Source organism: Aptenodytes patagonicus, chromosome 18 (assembly GCF_965638725.1).
Source record: "Aptenodytes patagonicus chromosome 18, bAptPat1.pri.cur, whole genome shotgun sequence".
Taxonomy (NCBI): Eukaryota; Metazoa; Chordata; class Aves; order Sphenisciformes; family Spheniscidae; genus Aptenodytes; species Aptenodytes patagonicus.
In genome coordinates this window covers 13,369,836-13,395,419 of record NC_134966.1, presented here as the reverse complement: position 1 = coordinate 13,395,419, position 25,584 = coordinate 13,369,836, and the positions used below count along the sequence as shown (strand labels likewise).

The window sequence follows — 25,584 nt, the reverse complement described above, 5'->3', positions numbered from 1 at the left end:
GATCTACCTAAGAAGTATCCTGAGATTCTTTGCAGTCTGTAGTCTTGAAGTTCCAGAAAATACAGCATTTGACTGACATGCAGTACTTGTCACACATCATAGTTGAGGATGGAAGGGACCTTTGGAGATCTAGTCCAACTCCCCTACTCAAAGCATGCTCATCAAGGGCAGGTTGCTCAGGGCATTATCCAGTGAGGCTTTTAATATCTGCAAGGACAGAGTCTTTACAACCTCTCTGGGCAATCTGTTCCAGTGTTTGACCACCTTCACCATAAAAATGTTTTTTTTCCTTAAGTTTAAATGGAATTTCTTGTATTTCAGTTTGCGCTCATTGCCTCTTGTCCATTCACTAGATACCACTGAGAACAATCTAGTTCCATCTTCTTTAGAGCCTCCAATCAGATTTTTATAGACATTGATAGTATTTCCCCCCTAAGCCTTCTCTTCTTTAGGCTAAACAATCTCAGCTCCCTCAGACTCTCTTCATGACAGATGCTCCAGTCCCTTAAGTGTCTCTGTGGTCCTTTGCTGGGCTCACTCCAGTATGTTCATGTCTTGTACTGGAAAGCTCAGAACTGGACACAGTATTCTAGATGTGGCCTCATTGGTGCTGAGTAGAGGGAAGAATCACCTGCTCTTGACCTGATAGCTACACTCTTCCTAATGCAACCCAGGATGCTGTTGGCCACCTTAGCTTGACACCCACCAGGTCCTTTTCTGACTTGCTTGCTTTCCAGCCAGTCAGCCCCCAGCCTATACTGGTATATAGCATTACCCCTTCCCAGATGCAGGACTTGGCAATTCCCTTTAGTGAACTTCCTGAGGTTCCTGCCCACCCATTTCTCCAGCCTGTTGAAGTCCTCTTGAATGGCAGAAAAATTGTCTGATCAACCTCTCCTTTCAGTTTTATATCATCTGCAAATTTGCTGAGGGCACACTATGTTTTACTGTCCAGGTCATTAATGAAGATATTAAACAGTATCAAACTCAGTGTTAGGCCTGAGGCACACTGCTAGCCAATGGCATCCAGCTGGACTTCATGGTGCTCATTACAACCCTTTGAGCCCAGCAGTTCAGCTAGTTTTCAGTCCACCTTGCTATCCACTTATCGAGTCCATACCAAACCACAAGTTTGTCACTGAGGATTGTGGGAAACAGGGTCAAAAGCCTTACAATAGAGGAAAGAACCAGGATTTTGGGTGATAGGGCAGTACGGGTAGAACAAGAAAGCCTGGTGTATCTACACTCAGATTTAACAAATTCACTAGCAAAAAAAAAGTTGGAGAACAGAATAGTTTAGAAAATGGAGGAGAGGGGGAAAAAAAAAAAGATTGTACTGTTGTATCACTGGCCAAGAGTGATGTTCACAACAAGAACTGTGGCTCAGCTGGCTGAGGAAGAATTGAGAATATCTGACACATTCAAACCAATTGGGGGTGGGAAGGAGGGAGAGGAAAGGATGCAGAAAACAAGGTCCAAATGAACAAGAATATATGTCCAGCTGTACCAGTTCCTATCATATTTAAAAAGTCCTATTTACATCGTAATAAAATACTTTGCAGAAGTGTTGTAGGGCAACGTTTTAAACATACAGATTTACTGAAATTAAAGGCATTGGAAAAAGCTGTCTATGTTACTACACAGATTCTATTCAGAAAAGGTATTTACCAATTAGAACTTTGCTTGGCTCAGTGTGGACCGTCAAAGTAGGACAACAATAAGGACCATATAATTATTTCATAATTTAGCTAAGGCTTGGTCAGATAAGCCCTCTAGAAAATGAAAACACACCCAAACCAAAAACCACATACCAATGTTTAACGCGGCATTTTTTGCATAAAATTCGCATAAAATAATTTTAAACAAACCTAGAGGCTGGCACATCAAAAACAATTAAACATAGGGAATTTGGAACTTGTACAGTGAAGTTATTGGCAAGTATATTGGAGGAATCACAGATCTGCAATATTTCCTATGCCTATTTTTTTTTTTTCAAATTCACACAACAGAACTCAGTAGTGAAATGGTGGATCTAGTGCAAACTATAAACTGTGAAGGGTCTTAGTTTTTCCCATTTCTCTAATTATTTCCAATTCTTTCAATTACATTCTTGTTTCATCACTCCCCAAAGAAGTACAACTCTGACAACACTACATTGCCTAAAAATCACATACAAAACATTTTCCTATCATTCGCAAAAGCACATCAGGTGAGTTTATACAGGAGAGAGCTGCAGCACAATGGGGAAGAGTTGTAACAGCTTCAATTCTCCTGTACTCCTCCTTTATTTCAAAAAGTACTGTAGAAATAGTCCTGCAACTGCAAACCTCCTAAAAACTTAGGTTGCTCTTCCGACTTTTTGAAATATTTCTACCTTTTTCAGAACAGTGAAGAAAAATGCTGTTAACTAATACATTATCTGTGTATCAGGAACTAAACAGTGGGGCTCCACCTGTATCATTTAGACAAAAGGCTATCTCACAAGATTTAAGTTACTTCAGAAGACAACTTGTTATTCTCTTATACACATATTTCATGAGTTCTTTCCTGAAACTGTTGTATTATCAAAGTTTTCAGCATTATCCCCATTGTTATATTCCAAGAAAAAAAAAAACAACAACAAAACAAAACACCACATGTCAGTGAAGTCTGTAGATTGTAACAGACACCCATCTTTGTCCTTTCTATACACGCAGATACAACCTAAAAGATCACCTACAGCGGAGACAGGAAAAAGCTGTAGCTAGTCACTGCACCCATGAATTTTCAAAACAATGTGACTGCTATTTTTTCTTAGATCACACTGTGGCTAAATGCTTCCAACAGCCCAGACCACAGCCTTGCCATTCTCTCTTTTTTTTTTTTTTTTTAACTTGGAATATCTGCCTGAAAAGAAAACAACTGTTGGATGTTTTAACATAGTAGTTTTAAACATAGTAAGGAATATATTCATCTCTCATATTATAGCTTGAGGTTGTAAACATACCAGTTGTTGTCTCCTGTATTCACCTGGTTACACAAAGGTTCAACTGCACCTCTTAGGAAGCAGGGAAAACCTTACTTTAAAAGAGCAGCAACACTGCTTAGTCTTTGTAATCACCAGGGAGAGGCTCTCTGTGATGTACAATGTCACCTGAAACCTGAGGTACAACATATACAGGAGGACAGGAAGACTAAAGGAGGTTGGCGAGACACCAGTAGGAATTTCAGATTCAACCCTGTAACTCCGTAACGTGTGAATTTTTCCCTTTCACTTTCATTACCTATGTCTTCTATTAGGCTTGTAACACTTTTGCCCATTTCAGAAATATTTTCATTTTAAATTTAATTAAAACTGGCTTGGAGTGATGTCCCAATAACTGGATAGTACTAAAGCATTTCTTACACAAGGCTGTGAGCCAATTCTATAAACCAGAGTATTTGGTCAACTTAAGCAGTTGTTTAACTCCCCGGCACGTTCTCCAGCGCATCTCAAATGTAATCTCAGACTGCCCCAGATGGAATGAGAACTGATATCCCATAACTAAGTAACTGTCTTGCAGTGAGAGACAAGAGGCTCTACAGCATGAAACGGGAGCCCCACGAACTCTGCAAATCTTCAGAGACTTCATTACTCTCATTTAGTGTTGTAAGTTCACTATTTACTTCTAACATAGATCTCTTAGTCTACTTGTTCATTTAAGCAGACAGATTAAAGAAGCTTTTCCATACCTAATATTGTCTCCCACGAGAAGATATTTATTCACTGAAACAAGTCCCCTTTGAATATTCTCTTTTGATAAGCTAAACATTCCTTCAAACCTGAAATTATTTTCAAAGAAGTTTCAATGACACCAATTTTTCAACACTTTTTTTTTTTTAAGTATGGCCATTAGGGATGGCTGTCAAATTTATTTAATAAGAAGTATTTTACCTAAGCAGTGCTGACTGTTATCCATAGGAATTTGTGCTGGGACTCATGCTGTTCAAAATATTCATAAGTGACCTGAAAACGGGAGTGAACAATGGAGCAAAAATCTGCTGATGATATTAACTAATTAGGGGAGCAAAGAGAAGGGCTGACTGAGAGGAACTGCAGAAGGATTTATGAGACAGACTGCTTGGACAATAAGACAGAAGATGAAAAATCTACAGACAGTGATACAAACGGGGGGAAAAAAGTCCCAACTTTCCATATAAAACAAAAGAGGAAACAGTTGCCAATAAAGGCAAGATCTTGGGATTACAATAACAGTTCCTGGAAACAACTTGCTTTTTTGATTACTACTAAACTTTGAGCTAACAGAATGTTAGAAATTATTAAGCAGAACACAACGCTTTCTAAAGTCACTGTATAAATCTAACACGCACTTTTATCTTGAATTTTGCATGCAGTCCATGTGCACTCTCTTCCCCTAAAAAAGGATACAGAACTGAAACGCTGCCTCAGAAGGTTGTCAAGGATGCCAAGTGGCATCTGTACAAGGCATGATCAAGTAATCCAAGGACTCTTCCTTTTGGAAGAGAGGTAAACTGAAGATTTAGTGTGAAGAAAACAGAGATAATGACTGAAGTCCATAATGTCAGGAGTAGCCTCAAGAAGTTGCATAAAAAACAAGGTAGGGTTTATGTAGAGAAGGTAGAAAATGCCACGTTCAAATCAAGCAAAAGAATGTGGTACTGGACAGAGCTGAGGAAATCCTTCCCAGCTGGGTGCTATGAATGCAAGGAGTTTACATGTGTTTAAAGAGAGAGTGCATGAGTTCATGAAAGAGAAATCCATTGAGGCATTGAGGGTCACTAATACAAAGACAGCAATTCTGGCCCAGGAAGCCTATGCAGAATTCTTGAGCTCTAGTTACCCAGGTTCAGCGATTTAAAAACATTTACCCTTTTTAGCTCCAGTTTAGCATCATCCTAAGTTAGTAATAAAGCCAGAAAATAGTACATTATATGAATATGTAACACAGTTTCTTCACAAAATAAACCAAAAACTTCCTGAGCTCTTCTGTTTTTAATCTTTTCTGAGTTCTGATTTTTTTTTCCTGATTTTCTTTTCTGAATTCAAATTGAATCTGAATCAGAACTTCCATGATAAAAGAAAAATGCAGTGTAGCACGTGTATGTAATCTGCGGATGCCCTTTTGGGTGTCCTATTTGAAAAGATTTTGCTACTTCTAGAGTTCTTCATTTACCATCTTAGTAGCGAAGTGAAGGATTTAACAGAAACAAAACCTCAGTTTTCCCCACTGGTAAACCTTAAAGTCACAAATGCCTCACTCTGACAGGAGAGTAGGTCTGGTGCTGCCTGTGGAGACTAAGCAAGCCAGAGAGTGCACAAAGTCTCAAAACCACTTGGACGACATTGACTAACAACAATCTGTGTGCAGAAATATTCCCAGGTGAAGTACTGGCAAAAAAACAGTTTGTCAAATGGCTACTTTGTATATGTCACAAAAGGAAAGGAGACTATCAACAATAGACAGTGTTTTGACTGTAGGTCTCTTTTTAATACATCTTCAAATTGAACTACACATATTTATTTAGCACCTGAGAGAAATACTAATTCCAAAAGTATACACACACCTTCTCTTGTGTACAAAAAAATGTACAAAAATTTGTCAAACATTAGTGACTTGTGCTGAATATCTGTGATGGAAATTCCAGACTTAGTTTGATTTTTTTAAAATATATTTTTTTCTGGAAGTCATATTTACAGAATGTTCAAAACAATTACTTCACCAGGACCATGCTTTGCATACAAGGACTGCTATAGAAAAAGCACTGTATTTGTCTTTTCTTGGGCACTAGAAAATAATTACAATAAATTATGTTATTGTTTCTATTATATCACTTACAGAAGACACGGTTAAATACTTCTTAGATTAACTCTTTCTTTTAAAACACCCATCACTAGAAAGACATTCCAGTGTCTGAATGGACTTGTTTAACAGGAATCTGGTTTTTGCAGTGTTCCTCAGGTATGCTAGCTCAGTTCAGTAATGGGCAGGAATTGCGAGTTAAAAGAGCCGTTGGGGAAATAACGATATAGTGTGCCTACATGAATAGTACAAGGGAATACTGATAAGACAAGTCAATCAACTGAATCGACTATTCAGTTTGTATCTCTTTTCAACGTATTTACAAGAAACTGACACAAACCAACAACTACAGTTTAGAGATACCAAGTTACAACGTATCTGAAAAAACAGTCCAGCAAAAATGAATGCTACAGGAACGAGTGTTAAATCATGCTGTACTCAAAAGACACTTCTGAAACCTAATGCTCTTGAAAATTCTGAAGACATCAAAAGGACAGTAAACAAAGACATACTTGTCACTTCAGATGTCAGTAATGCACAAAACTTCTACAAGCCAGAGATCCTAGACAGTGTATAGCTTAAAAATCTCCACCAGATCTAATTTTTCTAAATACCCAATGAAGTGAACCATACCTTCTATATACAGTGTTCTTCAGGTGCACAACATGCTACATTAGTGCTTGTCAGTCAAAATGAGCTACAGATAAATAAGGTAATTGTTCACACTCACCTAAATATGGAATAGTAGGAACCATTTTTAAGCTTCTGATGTACTCTCGTGTCCTTTTATAATTATCTTCCTTAGACAGTAAATAGTCTAACTTGTCAAAGGTGGTCTTGTCTTTGCGATTCAAAAGCTACATAGAAAAAAAAAGGAGATCATAAAATTTTAAAAGACGAATCTGCACAAAGACAACAACAAATAATAATTTGTTGAATCACCCACAGTAAAGGAAAGCATAGTCAAGTTCATCATCATCACCCAAACGAGCACAATGTTTGAAAACGTGCTGTTAAGGGAAAGAAAAAAAATTTAAAAAAAGGCAATTCAGCATAAGTCTTAAGCTATGAACAAATATGGTTATTATTTCTGAATAGTTTATCAAGGATCACCTATCACTACCTCAGCTTTGTATAACCTCAGCAATATTAAATTTTTAGGGGAAAAAAATATATGTTATTATACAGTCACCAACATTCTCATAATTTATCAGAATTACTGAAAATCCTCTTGAATTTGAAAGTAGAAATAGCAATGGAAAATGCTCTAAATAAATGCAAATTGTGCCATTTCAACTGTGTCTTCTTAAAAGTATGACAAAACTTCTTGGAAAAAAGTATAAGGAAAGTAAATCACTATGACACTTAAATCTCTGTTTTCTATTACTAGACTTACTACAGAAAATCAGAAAAATATTTAGCAATGCAAAAGATCCTAAAGTGACAGAGACTGAAAAGTAAACACAAAATACACAACTGTAGCTGTAAAAACACATTCCCTATTTCAGCTGTTTTTAGAAACACCAGCAATATTTTAAAGATGATTTTAAAAGCCAATTGAGTCAGAATGAGTGCAGAATTATGGCACTGTACACTGGCTTCTTGCAGTTCTACTTTCTGACAACAGACAGCTGTTCCACAGCACATTTCTTAATACACCTCTTCCTCTGTAAAATTCCAACTCTTGTACTACACAGCTCATAAGCCTAGCTGTTCTGTTTCTAGAGAACTGTGAGTCTGCCCATTGTTATAAAAAAATACTGCAATGGATATGCATGAGTTAACTGCTTCATTCAGTCTTGCTCAGAACAGGATGGGCTTGACAGGAGTCATCAGTAAAACAGCATTGTAAATGGGAGCCCTGCGGCCCTCTGCAACTCTGCAACAGTGTGCACCACATCATAGTTAAATAACAGCTGTTAATAAAAAGTAACATAAAAGGTACAAGAGTGAAAAGATTTCAGAATAATTTTGCTGTTTTCTTTCTAAACAGCACTGAGAATTCCTTGAGGCCCTAACTCTGCACTGCATTGTGTTTTTGAACTACTGTGCCTACAAAGAGCCTTACACCTCTTTAGGTCTAAGTCCTGCAATGAATTATTCACACACCTAGTTTCACACGTGAGCAATTTTCCCTATTTACGTTCCAACTTCATCAAGCTGCTCAAAACAGCAGGCACTTACATTTTTATTAGACTATAGCCTAATTCTGAGCAATCAAACCATAAAAAAGTTACCGACATTTTAAAGACATAATAAACTTAGGTAAGAGTTAAGTATAGCCATCTTTATTTATCAGTTCTTAACAGTTAATGTGATCCACGTTGGATAGAATACTAAATTAGTGAGACTTACCTAATCCTTTGTATATTTAAAGATTACATACAGAAGGACTACATTATAATTGTGTATTCCACTTTAAAGAAATAGCAAAACTTACAGTAAATTTAAATGAGAGATTCTGCCCTCAAGAGACTGAATTTCTGAACATGGAATTATCAATGCTTTTAATTTCTAAAATAAATGAAAACTGAAATGCATTGTACAATAATCACAAAATTAATGTTTCTATATTTGTAATAGGTCTTTTTTCTTCCTTTCCTTTTAGCCAATGTATTAATGATACACACAATGATTTGGATAATGGGACACTGATACACACTCTATACGAGGGTCTTCTAAGATTACTTATCAACTAAAGTCCTCTTGAGCATATCATCAGAACAGACAGGAAACTCTTACAAGAAAAAAGATTGTTTAAAAATATACAGCCATTTAAACTCTACTTTCACAAAATATGTAACAGATCGCTATTTCCGCTATGATAGTACCACAAAAACATAAAGAATCTTCTTCCAGAGCATGCAATTTGACAATTCAGAAGAGTTCAGAAAACCTCAGAATTCAAACAAGACAGAAAAGACAATGGTCAAGGAATAACTTACAGCCCAGGTTTTGGTCAGTCTGAAGATAGGCGCACTTTGCAGTGCTGACACCACGGACATAAGAGAATGAAGGTTATTCAGTTCTAGAAGCTTCTGAAAAGGGGAATAATAACTTTTAGCACATCGAAAAGGGAAGCAGGATTAATTAATCCCAAAGTTGCATTAATAGATTACAAGTTTTTTTCATTAATAAAATACAAAGTTTTCATCAATGACTGCAGACAACAACATTAACCAATGCTGTCAATGTGCAGAATTCTTAAGACCACTTTAAAAGTTGCAAATTTTCCAAATATACCCCTCAAAACAACAGGCATTTCAGTTGTGAGAATACAAACTGTATTTAATTTGACTGTTATTTTCTAAGGCTGTTCCTTCAGGAACAGAAAATATGAAAAAATTATTTGATGTATTGTTCTTGAAAATGAGTATAATTTTGGAAATTAAAAATTTAATCAAGCCAAAAACATCAACCAAAAATGCTGATGATCCTTTCAGAGTTAATACAACTTTTTATTTTGTAATCTGTTTTACAGGACCAATTTTCCTCACTTCAACATACTTTAAATTCACTGTGTTGACAATTGCTCAAAACACATTGATCTCAAAAGAGTCAATACTTTGGAATAAAGCTGTCTTAGATGATAAAGTTTCCTACAACATAGTTCCAGAAAGATAGAAAAAATGGTAACTGCTGTCAGGTAGCTTCTTCATAAATCTTAGAAAGAGGCTGGATTCACCCTTGAGTGACTGGTTTACTCATTACTCAGGAGCATTTGAGGAAGATCTGGATTTTATTGAGGGGAAAAGAAGGAAAGGAAAAAAAAAAAGAAAAGAGATAGAAGGCAGTGTTTTCCTTTTTGCAGGGGAAACAAAAACCCCTTATTTCTAAGAACAACTTAGCACCTCCAAGATGACCATTCTCCTAGTACTTGGACTATGCATTTGTGCCAGGAAACTTATTCAGATACATTCTCTTCTGCATAAGCACAAAACTGCTAAGTAAACTCATTGGAAATATTCACAATACAAAAAAAAATTATTTTGTATTATATGGAAAATATTATTCTAATTATCTACACGCGTACACACACACAATTTCACATGTACAAGATTAGCACTCAGGCCTTTGATCCAAGTGCTGTCTTCTTACTAACATGAGTAAGTGTCACGCAGGGTCATACAAAACAGAATGACCACAGGTCATGAAGCAGAAAAATTTTTTTAAAAATAAATATGTTTTTTAAAAAGTTAAGAACGACTTGTAAAATGCAGTGCTCAAACTCATTAAAATAATTGAGCTTCCACAGTGGTACTTTATACCAGCAACTACATGTTACAAGTAGGAATACAAGTCTCACAATAGCCGTTTTAGAAGCAAGAGATTTCTTTTCATAAAAGGTAAGTTTCAATGGGGGGAGACAAAAAAACTGAACAGTTTACAAGCATGTTCAGTGTTGGCAACACATAGCTGGCCATCAAGACAAATCGCTTGTTAGGCAAAGGTACAAGACGAGTCACACTGAAGTGGGTAGTTTTATTTAACGAAGTAAAAACAACAGATGTCATACCTTTATCTTATTCATGTGGTACAACATAGCAGATATGCTAAAAAAGAACATTACCCTCTGTAATCCAACAACGGTTCATAGGAGTAGTGCAGAAACAAACAAAAAGGAAGTAAGATTTTGAATGATAGTACAAGAAATTTGCACTTACTTTAGCTATTTTCACAAAATGGCTCAATATTTCTGCCCTTATTTTTAGGGTCTGTGCTGTTAGTATTTCTCGTACAACCCAAAAACTGACCTATAAAGTAAACACATATAACAATTTATTTACAAAAAAAGGACTTTATTAGATGAAATATTTGTAAACTTTCATGATGCTCCAGGGAGAAAACAGGTTAAGGAAAGAAAAGAGTTCTGATCCCACAAATTCTTATCTGTATAGCTGCAATTACCCAAAAGCATTACCACTGGATACAAGAAGTAGTGTTGCTTCACCTCTCTAGCTAAGACAACTGAATGAGCAAGTGAAACACACAGAAAAAGAAAGAAAAGAATTGCTAATGTTGTACCATGACATATCAGCAAAAATTATTAGGAACTAATAATTACGAACCAATGGTCTAGAGGAACAACATAAAAATGGACAAAGCAATTGAAAACAGGAACTGCCATTTTAAAATCTTAATCTTCATTTAGAAAAATATTCTTAAGTTCTAATTCATAAGAGTTGTTCTATTTAACTTTATACTCGAAGACAACTGTCAAACAGTATCTGTTCATCACAGTAATCTAATAATTTACCTGGTTAAACCTCCTAGTAAAGGCAACAATATTTGGAGCAAGGATATGTTTTTCTTTCTTATTCCATCCACAGCTGGCTAGTTCCTAGGAAAGACATTTTAAAATTGCCTTAAAAATCAGTAATGTTTAAAAAACATTTAAAAGTGTAAAAACTGATACATGGCAGAAGCATCTACCAGATAACTGCTAAAACCAATTCAAAACACTGGTCCGATGACAAATAGTCTAACCAAACACTTCTGTGTTTTCCTGATGTACATAAATGATGTGATTCATATATTCTCGTGATACTAGAAAAAATAGACATCATTATTAATATTCAGATACAGAGAGACTAAGCAATCAGCAATCACAACTGATGTCTCTGAAGTTTCATTCTGCATTGATTATTTCAGTCCAGCGTTCCCTTGTATGAGCAAATCAGCAGATACAGGAGTAAAGATTTTGCTAGTATATAATCTTATCTGGTTCAAAACTGAAGCTAAAGCTAAACATATTAATAAGCAATATTAGAGTAGTTAAAGAGTACAAAATTCAGCTGTGCAACTAGAGGTGGTAACCTAGCTATTATTCCTGAATGTCATCCTCATTATTATAGTTAGTAAAACTTCCATGAATACACCACAGTTTAGCATATCCAATCTCTAATTTTTTTTTTTTATTAAAATGTGAGCTCTAAAGCATTTGAAGAACACTATTTTGGAACCGTAATATTATTGTTTACCGTAGTTACAAACTAACTTTTAAAACCCCGAAATCTCCGTTCGTGATACTCGGACTGAGAGAACCTATCATTTGAAAAAGGCTGGACAATAACAGTCTTAAGTCTGAAGGTCTTCTGGTCAGAAGGTTGGGGTTAGAACTCTTTGTTTTATTCTTGTTTTTGTTGTTTGTTTGGGGTTTTTGGCTGTTTTTTAAGCCATAAGAGTTTAGCCAGACCTGACTGAAGCGTGGCATAGACTTTGGTGCTAATAAAGCAAAAAGTTGCCAGTAGGCTGCATAGTTCAGTCACAGTATTTGAAACAAATTTTTGAATGCTCTTCCATTACGGTGACTACTTCAAAGTCAACCCAGTTCAAAATAGTAAGAGAAAAAAAAAAAAAAAAAAAAAATCACAAATTCTGTAGTATACCCATAATCACAACTAATCAATTTCAATGCATAATAAAATCCCAGTGCTCTATGGCAAAAAATAATCTTTCACCTAAACTGCAAAATAAATAGTAGACGTTCCTGTGGGGAGTATAAAGTAAACAGAAGAGCTAAAAAGCAGATTAATGATTTTCTCCTTAAATAAACTGTATTAAATTACACATCAAAAGAAATTTGAAATTGTAACTACAAATTTGATTGAGCCAGAAAGAAAGTGTCCATTTTCCAATAGTTATTTCAGGCAGTTCCAAATATATTTAGACGGCCTGGCTCTTTTGAACTACAGATTCAAGTTACCACATATCTATACAGTCTTTATATTCAGATCTGACAAGTGGCAGATACATACATAATGGAAATGAGTTCTCCATAACTCCAGTTCTAAATCACTCTTCTGTTCTTAGAACCGCAAATTTCAATTTCAATCAAAACATTGTTCAACTTTCCAAATGTATGCTATTAACTTTAGATGCCTTTTGTAAAATCGTTTTTGTTTTTACTTGGTTAAATAAAGACGCCTTCAAAAGGCAGGGAGTCAGCCAAAGAGAATTCTGCCTCTGAAAAGCACGTTGTACATTCTGATAAATGGAACACACTCTCAAGATGTGGATGTCTGCGTGTTCCTGTGTGAGCACCAGGAAAAGCATTTCCAGTTCCAAACGTATTTTGTAACCCAATCTTCCAACATTTAAGCCTTCTGCAGATAAAAATGCCAATTTGCATGTCAAGACACAGATTCTCCACATGATTGGTGCACGTCTGGTCTTAAGAGTCTGGAAATTATATATTTATGTGGAAAAATCTCAGTCACCCTACTAGGGACAGCAAAATTTACATTTGTCAGAAAAATGGAAGAGGTCAGTAACCTAAGGATATTAAGCAGTTGCCAGAGGGCTAGTGAGCAACAATGGAAAATCCTGTGCATGGTAAAATCATTTGACTAGGTTTAAAATTTGGACTGAATAGGAAGGTTGATAAGAGTAAGTGATCCAATATGCCCCTGCTGTATTTTTTTTATACTGCTAAAATGTACTGTGTTCTAGTACTACACTTCATCTTTTTGTACGGAAGGATGCAGGCAATTTCCTCAATGCACACAGTCACAAGAAACTTTCCAATCAAGTGTGCAAGAAAACCCTGAAATTTGTGGAGACTGCAATTTCCAGGACTTTGGAAAAAAAAAACCACCTAAATAAAGTTACATAGAAATCTAGAATGTAAGCATAATTATTTCTCCTGGAGAACAAAGAATTGTTAATCAGACATCCTCTTACTGAACTCTTGCAAAGTAACATGCAGATGTGTTTTTTAGTAATAGCTCAATCGAAAAGCAGAAAAAAGCCTCAGCAAGTGCTAGGTTTAAAAGATGTTTGTGTGTTTGAGACAAGACTTGGCAACCAGAACTCTGAAATCTTAAGTCTTTCCATCCATGCATAAGTTCATGTTATGAAGACTAAAACCCGAAGAAAAAACAATATAATGCTCTTCCCCCAAACACAAAATTCAACAACAAATAACTCATTATAGCAGCCAGCCCAATGGTTGCTGACTAAGGAAACCGCCTCTGTACACAGTTCTGCCCTGGAACTTAGCTATGCGACATCTAGCAAACCATTTCAACCTCTCCATGCCTTTTTCACACCCCCTTTCTAGCACAGGGAACTGGAAGTATTCACTGTTATTCACATACCAGTGTATTTACCACCACTTCCTGCATACAAAAGCTGATTCTGGAGAGCAATTGTGACCACCTTGCACAAGCAAGTATGAAAGGAAAAGCAGGGACCATAACTGTGCCTTCACCATACCCAGTGACGTAACAAAATGAGTACATCATGAAACATGGGTTTCAACCAGAATATTGGTCTTTCCTTCTTCCATGCATTACAAGGCCACCAAAGGAAGACTCCGACAAGGTAGAGTTCCAGTGTAAAATGGCAGACAACCATCTGGCCATCAACAATGCAAGAGCCAGTCATCTACATGAAACCCTGCAGGCCTCAAAGGAGTAGTTTATCAAAGGGTATCCAAGCTTACGGACACAGAAGAACGAATACACCAACTTAATTTAAAAGGCTACCAGGCCTCAAACAAATGCAGACAGTTACAGACTATACATTAATATTCGATTTGACCAGAAAATTTTAACCTTCTTGGTCTAATAGCTTACCTAATAACAAGAGACAGGTAGATGACAAATACACAACTATATCTTGCTTTAAAACCTAGTCCTACAGCTGGCAGAATTTCAGGATAGAAACAGTTGTTTATTTTTGGCAAACAAAAAATTGAATTATATCGGTAATTCCAGTAAGATGAAAGTCAGAAAATAGAATTAAAATCTAATAGGTTATGGCAACTGTTACTCATACACAGACCTGTATTCTAGCAGAAGCTGAAAATATGTTAGTGAGAAATGATCAGAAAAAAACTAAGTTACATCTATCTGCCAATCAATCAGAGTAGCACTTCAGGAAATTTCATTTCCAAACGGCGAAATGAAGAAATGACAAAGGAAAAGAAGAACAGCAAATCACTATTTTGTTTTGCCATAAAATTCTATGGCACAGATGTTTCATAGCAATTAAAGCAAATCCAAAATTCACTTTAAATATGAACATCTGCAGTTTTGTATTTTATTTTGTGTTCATTCATCTCCTCAGAGTATCACACTACCTCTGCTTTTGGTGAAACCTCCATTTTGTTCTAACTGATGTTTTTCTTAGCAAAATTTTCTCACGAAAAAGTATCTATGTTTCTAATTGTAAATACTGATATTCTTGTGTTAACAGATTTTTCTACAGGTATTGCTGGTTTCTTATTGCATTGTTCATTTGCCATTTTTTTCCCCACAGTAAAGAAAAGACTCCCTGACTGCCTGGAGAACACATGTAATTTCAGAAGCATGAAAGTTGTTTTCAGCTACAAAACTGCCTTGGTGTTCTTGAAACAAAATTAATTTATGTGACAGGAGGGCCAGACACCAGATAGATGAATTTTTATTTTCCTTCCTACACTTTCTCAAAATAGAAGGCTGCTAATCTCTCTGAACCACTGCAATATACAATGAGTTGTTTTGTTAGTGACCAAATTAGATGGATTGAGCTTCTACTAAGAACCTTCTAAACTGGACTGTCCTTTCTGATGTAAAAAATTCAGTTCCACTAATATTACATGGGGTTTTTTCCCCTTTAAGTATTCATGATATTCCACCTTGGCACAAGAAGACAATAAACCATAATGGATCTAAGGACATGTTCCTATATTAAAGAACTTGAAGCTGGAAACAGACAATTCTTGTATTTTTTGCAGAAAAATTTATTTCATCAAAATACCAAGATTACATACCGCTTTTATGCAAATTCAACATATTCTGATAACTACCTTCATTCTTTATTTTTGAAGTTCTTATTTCTGATTTTCAAATGTCTATGTTAACTTTGATTGCTTTTTCTCAACAGGCCTCAAGTTTCTTTCTGTCCTTCTTAAAAGGTTAAATAATTAAAGGACACTAATACATTAACTTTTAAGGTTTGGGGCTGATTTATTCCCTTCAGAATTGAATCTTAAACATGATAGTACAAATTTAAAAGTTTACCAAGCGGCTGATGCAGCCTAAAATACAGGTTATGACTAGAGGCATAAGTCAAACTCCGAAACGAGATGTGAACTGAAAAACAGGAGCAGAAGGGAGAGTAAAGAATTTTGACATTTGATAAATTTATCGTGAAGAAACACTCAACACAAAGCAGGACGGGAAGACTTCCAGAAAAACAGTCATCTCTTTTGGCAATAGATGACAAATCAAAGTAAATCAGGCTGGGTTACAGATTCACAGTGCTAACAAGAAATAAGCCCAGAAGAATATTAGTGCAGTGCAAGAAGTTGAGCATTTTTGAACAAAAAAGCATTATTTAAACGGTTACATTTCTTCAGGCACTGAGTTCCAAAGATGTAAACAGACAGTTTAAGAAAACCTACCTCAGGCTGTATAGCTTTAAATACTGGCATATCCATCAATGTAATCTGGCTCTGCAATGAAGACAAAATTTTAAATAATGTAATACAAAGAGCTAACAATCATGTATTTACATCTGCCCTTTAGTAACCACAAACCACATGGTCACATTTTCTCCATAGATCAGAACTGAATTCGGCCTCCCCTGTCCAGGCTGACAGACCACGAGCAGAAACTCCACCATCCTGAGTGGCAACATACTATATTCTCTTACATTTACCAGCTGTAACTAAGTGAAGGTTTTCAGTACCTGCAGCAGTCTAAGAGGAAAAACCTGTGTTTGAGAGTCTTACTGCCTGGGCCCTTTATTGACGTAACAGAAATGGCAGAAGAATTACTTGCCTTTCACACAGAAAGCAGCATACATTTTACATTCACTGGGTTGAAAGGCAATAAAGCATTATGATGTGTTAATTAGTTATGATTGGAATATGCTTTAAAGGGGTCATACACAGATTTTCAGTCACTGATGAGTATGTCCTGATACAACATTGTAATGTTGTTTCAAAGCCAATGATTTTGAAAAAAAGCATTTATAGAACATTTTTAGCATCTGAGTGATAAGATACTTGAATTGCTTCAGAGATTGAATGACATCATATATTTGGAAGTTATGTAAATTATGTTTAACCAATAGGTACTTCAATTATACTGTGAGTGTATAAACCTACAGAGCTTTGAACTTTGTAATTTACACGATTTAATGTGTAAAAGAGTGTCAAAGAACCCTTCTTTGGATCTTTCCCCAGCAAAGCTTCTCTGTTGGCCATTTTGTTACGCTAAACCCAAAATAGCAAAAACTTGCTAATCCCCTCTCAAAGTGCTTGTTTGATTCCACCAATTAAGAACGATAACTATCTATTTAAATATAGTTTTAATAAGGTTTCTACTATTAGTATGGTTCCTCAGACAGGAGCCTAGAAAAGTTAGAGGCCCATAAAATTTGACAGACATGAAACAAAATTCCTTCCATAAATGGTTAATTTACACTAACTTAACATAATATAAAAGCAAGAGATAAGTCAAAGGTTTTGCCACAAAGCCCTAGCCAAACACTCTTAGCAGCACTCAATTTTGAGATTTATACTTCTGAGTAATGTTTGGGTATTTACAAACTCAGATGTCATTAAGATCTCGCTCCTCTCCTAGAAAAACTGCAATTGCAAATGCCTGTTTGCAACTTCTTGACTGTCTCCTAATAAGATGAACAGCAGAGGCTCCAAAAAGCTGACTATAAGCCATATTATGTGACATTAATAAAGAAGTTTTCAGTGAGAATTAGTAATCTTTTCAACAAGACACGGGTTCAATCAAAATCACCAAAAAGATTAAAACAAAGTTCAGTAGTATTGACAAACTGCTGGTCTTTTCGTTATATATGTGATTACCACCAGGGAATTTCTCCTCTGCAGCTTCTAAATTTTAAAAAGGAACAAAACAAATTTTGAAGTGACCTTAACTTGGCTCCATTCCCTTTCTCTGAATATCTATATTCAATATAGCAATCCCATCTTCTATAGATCTCTGCCCTGATGTCCAGTAACCAAATTGTACTAACTTCAGTAAACCCAGACCTGTGGTTCTTTTCATTCTCCCCAACTGAACTGTTTCAAGTTAACTGAAATAGACTACCACAGTCTTGAGTAACAAGAAACGGTATGTAAAATTTACTGGTTGCTATTATTTACTGAAAAAAGAAATTATCTGCTTCTCTGGATGGAACAGAAGCAGTAATTACTTGAGCTGTTAATAAAAAAAAGAGGATCAGCATAAACCAATGAAAAGGTTTTAATGTGTCACAAGAAGAATAGCTACTCTAGCTAAGAAGGCCTTGGCGTTAAAAGTTTGTGTGACCGTATTAAAATCAACATTAACGAACAAGCCAACCCCAAACAAACAGCCCTACCACTAGGGGTTACATATGATCTTTTTCAAGCCTCGCTGCCAGTCCTACAGACACACATTTCAGTTTTTGGTTTCTTTGTGGGTTGGTGGGGTTTTTGTTTGTTTGTTTTGTTGATGGTTATGGGTGGAACTGGAGAGAGAAAACCAGCTTACAGAAGTTTGGAATTCAGAGTTAAAAGATATGTTACAATGATATAAGGGGGGGTGTGTGCCCACGTGCACGTGTTTTTAAAGTGTACCATTAAATCAAGACCCTCATCAACAAGCTTCCGTCTCAAACCAACAGCAGTAGGAACTATGAACATAATAGAAAACTGATGAGTTGTAAGTTACAAGCAACCTTGACTTGATCATTTTATAAATACAGTTCTGAGATCACCACAAATTCATTTTTGCTGGTGTAGACTACACACTATGTTCTGGGATGTCTTTGGACTTAATATTTGGTCTCCTCTGATGAAATCAGACATCTCTATTTTTGTGTGATTTTACAGGCCTGCCTAAATTGTAATGCTGTTCATTTCTGGAGGTAGTCCTTGGCCATGAATCATCTGAACTTGGATGAATAGGAGCAAAAGCATCAGGCCATTTTTTAACTGAGTTGATGCAGATTTGCCAACCAAGTATTTTTATATTTCTACCTAACAACAGCTCTCATCTGTATACTCTGTATTACTCTTAAAAAAGACTCATCAGAATTTGTTCCAAAGTGACAAACTTATAGGAATAATGTAGGCATATCTCCAGGACTTTTTTGTTAACGGCTATTAAACGATCTTACGCCAAATGAGGGAAACAACATTTTGATGCCCAGAATATTAATGAAAACATTGAACTAGGTTCAATAGCTTTCATCCTCACTCCTTCCTGCTCCCCAGCAAGTTAACATAAATTGAAAACAAGGGACCAAGCACAAGAACTGTACTGGACTTTTGCCAAAACTGCAGTTCTGCTTTCAGTTTAGTACAAAAACTTGTTATTAAGGAATGCAAATTGTTTCCTCTATACAAGCTTTTTTCCTGCTTTTAAGAAACTGATTTTTCTGAGAAACTGGTGTTTCAGCAGAAAAGATGAGTATTTGTGGTTTCAATTAAAAAAAATGAATCAGACTGTAGATAACTAACATCTTTAAACCTATGCTAGGGTCTTCTAAAACACTACAAAATTCAAATGGCTTTATACAGAAAAACGAATATGCTGTGTCAGGTTAGTACTGAATGATTAAAACCCAAGACACGTTTATTTTGTTAAAGTTTATATAATCAGAAGTTTGTTTTCAAGGACATTGGAAGTTCATTTAAAAGATTTTATTTTAAGAAAAAAGTTTTATGTATTTTTTAATATCCTGCAAGCCCTGAATATTATACAAGCTTAAATGCAAAAATAACATTTCTACTTACAGCAAACTCCTCAGGAGTTACTTTCAACACATCAAATACAACTGCATCGTAGCTTTTATTGGCATAATCTGAACTTCGCCCTTCCAGAGAATCTGAGCTGCTACTACCCTACAAAGAAAAAATAGTAGGCTTATCTGCAGAATGATGAATTTCATGTCAAATTCAGAAAATAAATACGTGTAAAAATATTAAGAAATGACAAGAAAATGTATGAACTTCAAAAAGCTTCAGACACTGAATTATAAAATGTAGTTTAGCATGGTTCATGAATGTTTCCAACTAACTTTATGCTGCAAAAACTATAGTGACATACAATTTTAGCTCTATGAAATTCCCAGCTTTAGAAAGCCATTTTTAAAATCATAGACTAGATAAGGGAGTTGTCACATAAAGGAAACATGTTGAGATTTTGAAGATTCATATTCAATGGGAATTTTTTAATTAAATATGCAAGGTAAAGAATGGGTAGATCCAAATCATGCTGCTCTATCCATAACATTATAAAAAAAGAAAAACTGACATGTCCTGAAATTTAACCCAATGTTAGCTCCAGGGTACTATAGGATAGTACTGCGTCTTGCCTTAAAAATTGGTGCCTTGCCTTCCTTTTGAAGTTTCTGTCCTTGGGCTCAGATGTAGGGACTTGTGGCTCATTTTCCTTTCTTCAGGAATAATGTGATTTAATAATAATAATAGCATTATTTTTCTATTTCTTATCTTAAAACTTAAAACTTACGTGCAATAAAAATATATGCACGTAAAATCTTAAGCCCTTACCTCACTGAGGTTATTTGTTTGCTAGAAGAACATTGTTGTCAAAACAAGGTGTTCTGGCATCTTAACTAACTAACTGTGGCATGTAATTCTCACTTAAAACTGTCTTGGTAGAAAAGAACTAGAAGGTGGTAAATATGATGCCGATTCCCCCCCCCCCCCCCCCAGAGTATGTGGGGAACTACTGATTGGGAAGTCTGAGATTTGTACTGGACAAACCCAAGAAGAGAATAAAGGAGAATTAGTAGAAACACAGATAGGTATGCTATATCAGGAAATTTCCAAGTTAGTATTTAGAAAGAGAAGCACTGCCTCAGTATATACAGACACTTGGGTAAAGGAACATGATTAATACGTTCTTGTTGGGCTTCCAAAAGATTTTTGACATGGTTCCTCACTCCAAAGACATTAAGGAAACTATGCAGCCCTAGCATAGAGACTATCCTTGCAATGATAAATAATTAGTTACAAGACAGTAGTTACAAGCACTGAGAATATGTGAATCAGCAGAGAATTATGCATGGATAAGTGATGATGATTATATATTCAACAACCTGGAAAAGACAGTGAACAATGAGGTGACAATTTGTTGATGATTACGGATCTTAATTTTATTTATTCAATGTGGTAAAACAAAAAACAAAACCTGGCAATGAAAAACTGAAAAGGGACTTCACAAGATTTGGTAAGTCTGGAAAAGGAAAAGAGAAAATATATAAACAGAGTATGAATATGCTTCTTTATAAATCCATGGTGCACCTAAGCTTGGAATACATATGCAGTATTAGTCTCCATCTTAAAAGGGATATCAAAGAACTGGAAAAGTTTCAGAACAAGGCAACAAGGATGATCACAGGTATGGAATGGCTTCTTTACAAAGAAAGACTGGCCATGCTAGAAATCTTCAACCTGGAAAAGAGGCAGTGGGTTGTGGAGAGGAAGTACAATAACAAACAACGTAAGCAAGAGGAAAGATAGGAATGGTCTCTCTTTGCTTCATCTAACACCAGGAGAAGGGGTTAACAGTTAAAATCAGAGATGGATTTTAAATGAGTAAGGGGATACAGATCTTCACACAGCATACAGTTAAGCTGAAAAACAGCTTGTTATGGGATTCTGTACAAACTAAAAGATTACACAGATTCAAACAGGGGACTAGGTAAATTTATGGAAGACAAATACACTGAGAGATCACAAACAGGACCTTCCCCTCAGGAAGTCCCTGGGCTGCAAACAGCTGTGGCCAGGAGATGTTTCCTGTGCTTGCACTGCTCTTGTGCCCTTCTTCAGGCACTTGCTGTTGGCCACTATCAGAGGCAGAATAATGGATTAGAAGAATCTTTGGTTTGACCCTGGAGACTTCTTATGCTCTGATCTATGACAGATATTTCTGTTCTGAGAAAACAATGTGCGAAAGTCTTTTTTTTTTTTTAATTATTTTGAAGAGGAATTTCAAAATTGTGTGTTCACATACACAATTCAAGATGTCCCCCATCTTGAGAGAATGAAAAACTATTTTTGTTAGTCTGAGGGCATTTATACTATGTTTGAGAAAATGACCTTCTGCAGGGCACAGCTGTATTATGTATTTTTGTTTTGTTCTAAGGTTTTTAAAGATCAGCTCAAAGCTGATTTGTTTCATGAAAATCAGGACAACAGCTTTGAAAGGATCAAGTTGTGTGTGCAAAAGGCACCACTACAATGGAAAAACTTGCTTCACACAGCTCTTCAGCTGTCTTAAGAGATGAAGAAGTAGAATTTTTCGACCAGGGAACAATTTAATCAAAATGTTACCTTTTTTAAAAGCAAAAAGTACCTCCAATCATACATTTAAAACATGTGCTTTACTGGGCAAGCTTTACTGTAGCTGATTTCTAATATCTCATCATAATATTATGTGAAAGTAAAAAACCAGAAAAACTCAGTAGGGTAACTAATTCCCAAGCAGTCCTCAGTTGGCTGTCCTGGACCTACAAACACAGGTTGTTAGCTGTGCACAGCAGCTCAACACAGAACTAGGTAGTTTTTGGAAACAGCATGACAGAGCTGCCTGGTCTCCAAAGGATACAAAGGGTTAAAATGAACAAAGTCTCACAGAGCACTTTCTTACTAGTAGACTAGTAAATGCCAAAAAAGATTCAACTGGAATATTTCTGACTGGCTCCATTCAGATGGTACATTACATTGCTCTTAACTCATTAATAATAAACAGCTGCTGTGAGTTACAGGTCAAAAATGCCATTTAGAACTAATCTAAATGAGTAATCATCATCAACAACAATAAAAAAAATAGGTTGTGAACACTCAGAGCTATGAAGTGTTCTAAAATTACTCTGTTGTCAAATAGTACACAGTTCGTAAGAAAAAGGACTGACATGACTGGTAGTGGAAAGGGCTTCTGTGAAAGTTGAAAGAAGCCAAAATTTCCATTTTAATACAGGAGCTAACAAAAAACAAGGAACTGTACCTCTGGAGTGGCGGAGGTGACCATCACACTGGCCATGAGGTCATTCCTTTTATACATGCTCTCCCCAAGACACAGGAAGTTTCAGCTCATCCAGCACTGGTGAGACAACATGATGAATACAGAATTCCTGCAACGTAAATGTATTCGTGCATATAAATAAATAAAATTAAAAACCCCCAAACACAACAATACAAGAGATTTCATTGTTCTTTCTCAGAGAAAAGAACTTCAGGAACAAGATGATCTTAGGAGCTAGATTCTCTTTTCTTTTTCGGATACCATCTGTGAAAGAGTATAACTGAATATCACTAAAGCCGTGCCAAGTCCTTACCCCTACTTCCAACCAACTCAAGAAATGTAGGGGGGGGGGGGAGGGGGAAGTGTATTATTTGTCATTTATGTTGAATTAGGTTCTATATGAAGTCCATGCTAGGCAGTATTCATCTAATTAGGCAGGTTACCTTAACATATTTTAAAATAAAAAATCCAAGCTATTAACTGACTGAAAAAGCGATGCTTCCTCACCTTTCCCTGCTCGTCACTTGAATTAGTCTCATAACTGGTGATTTAAGTCCCACTGTATCTTTCTAATGCACAAATCCTATTTGCAGCTGCTTAGGCCTCCACTAATATCTATAGAGACAGGTGTGCCTGAAAGCATTTTATGTCAGGCCCCAAAGAACAGAAGTTTTCCAGAGAAAAGAACCGGACAACATCATCCTTCTTAGTTGGAAGGATGAACCTCAAGGATTTCGGCTAATCCAGCAACAGCACTGTCTGAAGTGAGACTTTTTCCAAACTGGATTAAGCAGACAGATGCAGTTCCAAATTGGCTTAGGACTTCACATATGTAATATACCTTAAGCTTCCTCCAGAAACAAAAAGACTGGACTGCAAAAAACCTGGGTATGTGGTACCATGAAGAAGCTGCCTCTACCCACTTAGATCAAATAATCCATTCCAGAAATACGAAGTGTTTAATGAAAACTAAAAAAAAAAAAAAAAAAAAACCAAACCAAAACAAAAACCACCACAAAAAACCCCACCACAAACCCAAAAACCAAAAAAACACCAAACCACTGATCACAACAGTAATACTCATATCAAAAAGAACCATCAATCTTGAAATAAAGCACAAATAATTACAAGACAGCATATTCCTGAGTATTGAACAAAGGTAAGTATTAAGTATTTATAAATATTTATCTCCCTGATATCAGGAAATCAGATTTCATCTTCTTGGATAGATGTTAATTATTATACACTAAAGGATATGCACCATATGGACATAGGTGGATATATACTTCCACAAATCTAATTAAGTTGCATCTCATTCAGAAAAAATAGAATTTGTATGTAAATAGGCACAACTAAAGTGAGAAGAACTGACATGATTATAGACTCAATTCAAATAGCAAGGGTACTCATAAAAGAATTACACACACATTTTTAAATAAAATCACTTACCCAAATGACAACAACAGATACTTCCAGGCACAAAAACATTCCTTATGGTCAAAATTTTATGTAAGGGGAACTGAAGGGAATCCTAAGCAATTTTATTTTCAAATCTACACAGCAAAGAAAAATTTGACCATGAGATCAGCTAATTCAGAAAATCGCTCAGAAGGCTTTTTCACGTCATTTAAAAAATTGTCACCAATGGATATGTCTGGTCTCTCTCCCCCTCACACTGGGCCTCTGATTACTGCTGCAAAACTTAAGAATTAATTCATTGTTCCTATAGAAGATACTGTTTGGAGACAAGCATTCTCTGTTTTTATCTGAAATGAAGTAAAAGCCAGAACCAAAATTCAAATTCTACTCTCAAACATAGCAAAAACAGCCTTCACACAGATACTGTATTTGGTGCATTTTGGGCATCCAAACTACCTCCTAGCTTAACAGGTTAAAGCTGCCCTTTCATTAATGGTCCAACAACAATTAGCACAATGACACAGTACCTGCCAAAGTCCTTCAGTCAAACGTTCAACATAACACATTATGCTCTTATCTTAATCACTGAAAATTTTGTCAGCTGATACATCATAGCAATGTATTTGAAGTTTACGTTCATTGAATCATGAATCAGAGTCCACATAATCTCAAATCTAAGACTACCCTTACATCGTAAACAATCTTATAGGAATACATTAACAGATTCTTCGGACTACAATGAAATGGCTGATGAAGTGAACAAGGGGACAGCCGTGGATGTTTACAAGCCTTACTGAAGTTACAGTGTTCAACATGATCCATTGCTAACATTCTTTATAGAGAAGGTCTTAGTACAGGATCTGCCTCTCACTTTGTCAGGTAAGCGATGCTTTGCAAGATTCAGATCCGAGAATCCAAACGGAACCTTAAGTGAAAGCTTGTTAAGATGGGCATAAAAAAAACCTAACACAGTTCAGACCTGCAGGATCGTGCAGAAGAGACTGCTGAATCCAAACACCTGTCTCAAAAGAAAGAAGAACTTTCCCTCCCAAATTAAATAATCAGTATTATGCCCATGGGGTGAAAACTAAACTACCTGACTATTTCTAATTATTAAACCTAAATCGGCTGCTAGGGACAGGTTAAAATACAGACACCATATAGCCCTATTTCACTGTGCGAAGAACTGGCAATGTTGCAGAAAGTTTACACACACTTCAGGCATGCTGCTAGCAGACAGCTAGCAAAAATTTTTCAGATCCAGCATGCACATACATACTAAGAACAGAACTATTCGTGTATGTCTCTGCGTGTGTATAAGCATGTGCACACACAAAAACCAAGAACTGTTTACAGAATTACCAAGTCAGCTC

The 25,584-nt window shown here is 36.0% G+C and overlaps 1 protein-coding gene across 6 annotated transcripts in view; it reads right to left on the bottom strand.

Moving 5' to 3' along the window:
* Positions 1-25,584, bottom strand: part of RALGPS1 (Ral GEF with PH domain and SH3 binding motif 1) — a 135,312-nt gene that overhangs the window by 89,387 nt on the left and 20,341 nt on the right. For 4 of the 6 annotated variants that reach the window (XM_076355191.1, XM_076355193.1, XM_076355196.1 and 1 more), the window contains 7 exons: positions 22,775-22,901; positions 19,534-19,641; positions 16,192-16,242; positions 11,059-11,142; positions 10,466-10,555; positions 8,747-8,839; positions 6,532-6,658 (listed from right to left, as the gene is read on the bottom strand). In XM_076355191.1, the coding sequence (XP_076211306.1) occupies positions 6,532-6,658; positions 8,747-8,839; positions 10,466-10,555; positions 11,059-11,142; positions 16,192-16,242; positions 19,534-19,641; positions 22,775-22,831 (610 nt within the window). In that variant the 5' untranslated portion in view covers positions 22,832-22,901. Of the gene's footprint in view, positions 1-6,531; positions 6,659-8,746; positions 8,840-10,465; positions 10,556-11,058; positions 11,143-16,191; positions 16,243-19,533; positions 19,642-22,774; positions 22,902-25,584 lie in introns of those variants that run through there. The other 2 variants (XM_076355197.1, XM_076355194.1) reach the window with 2 other exon arrangements.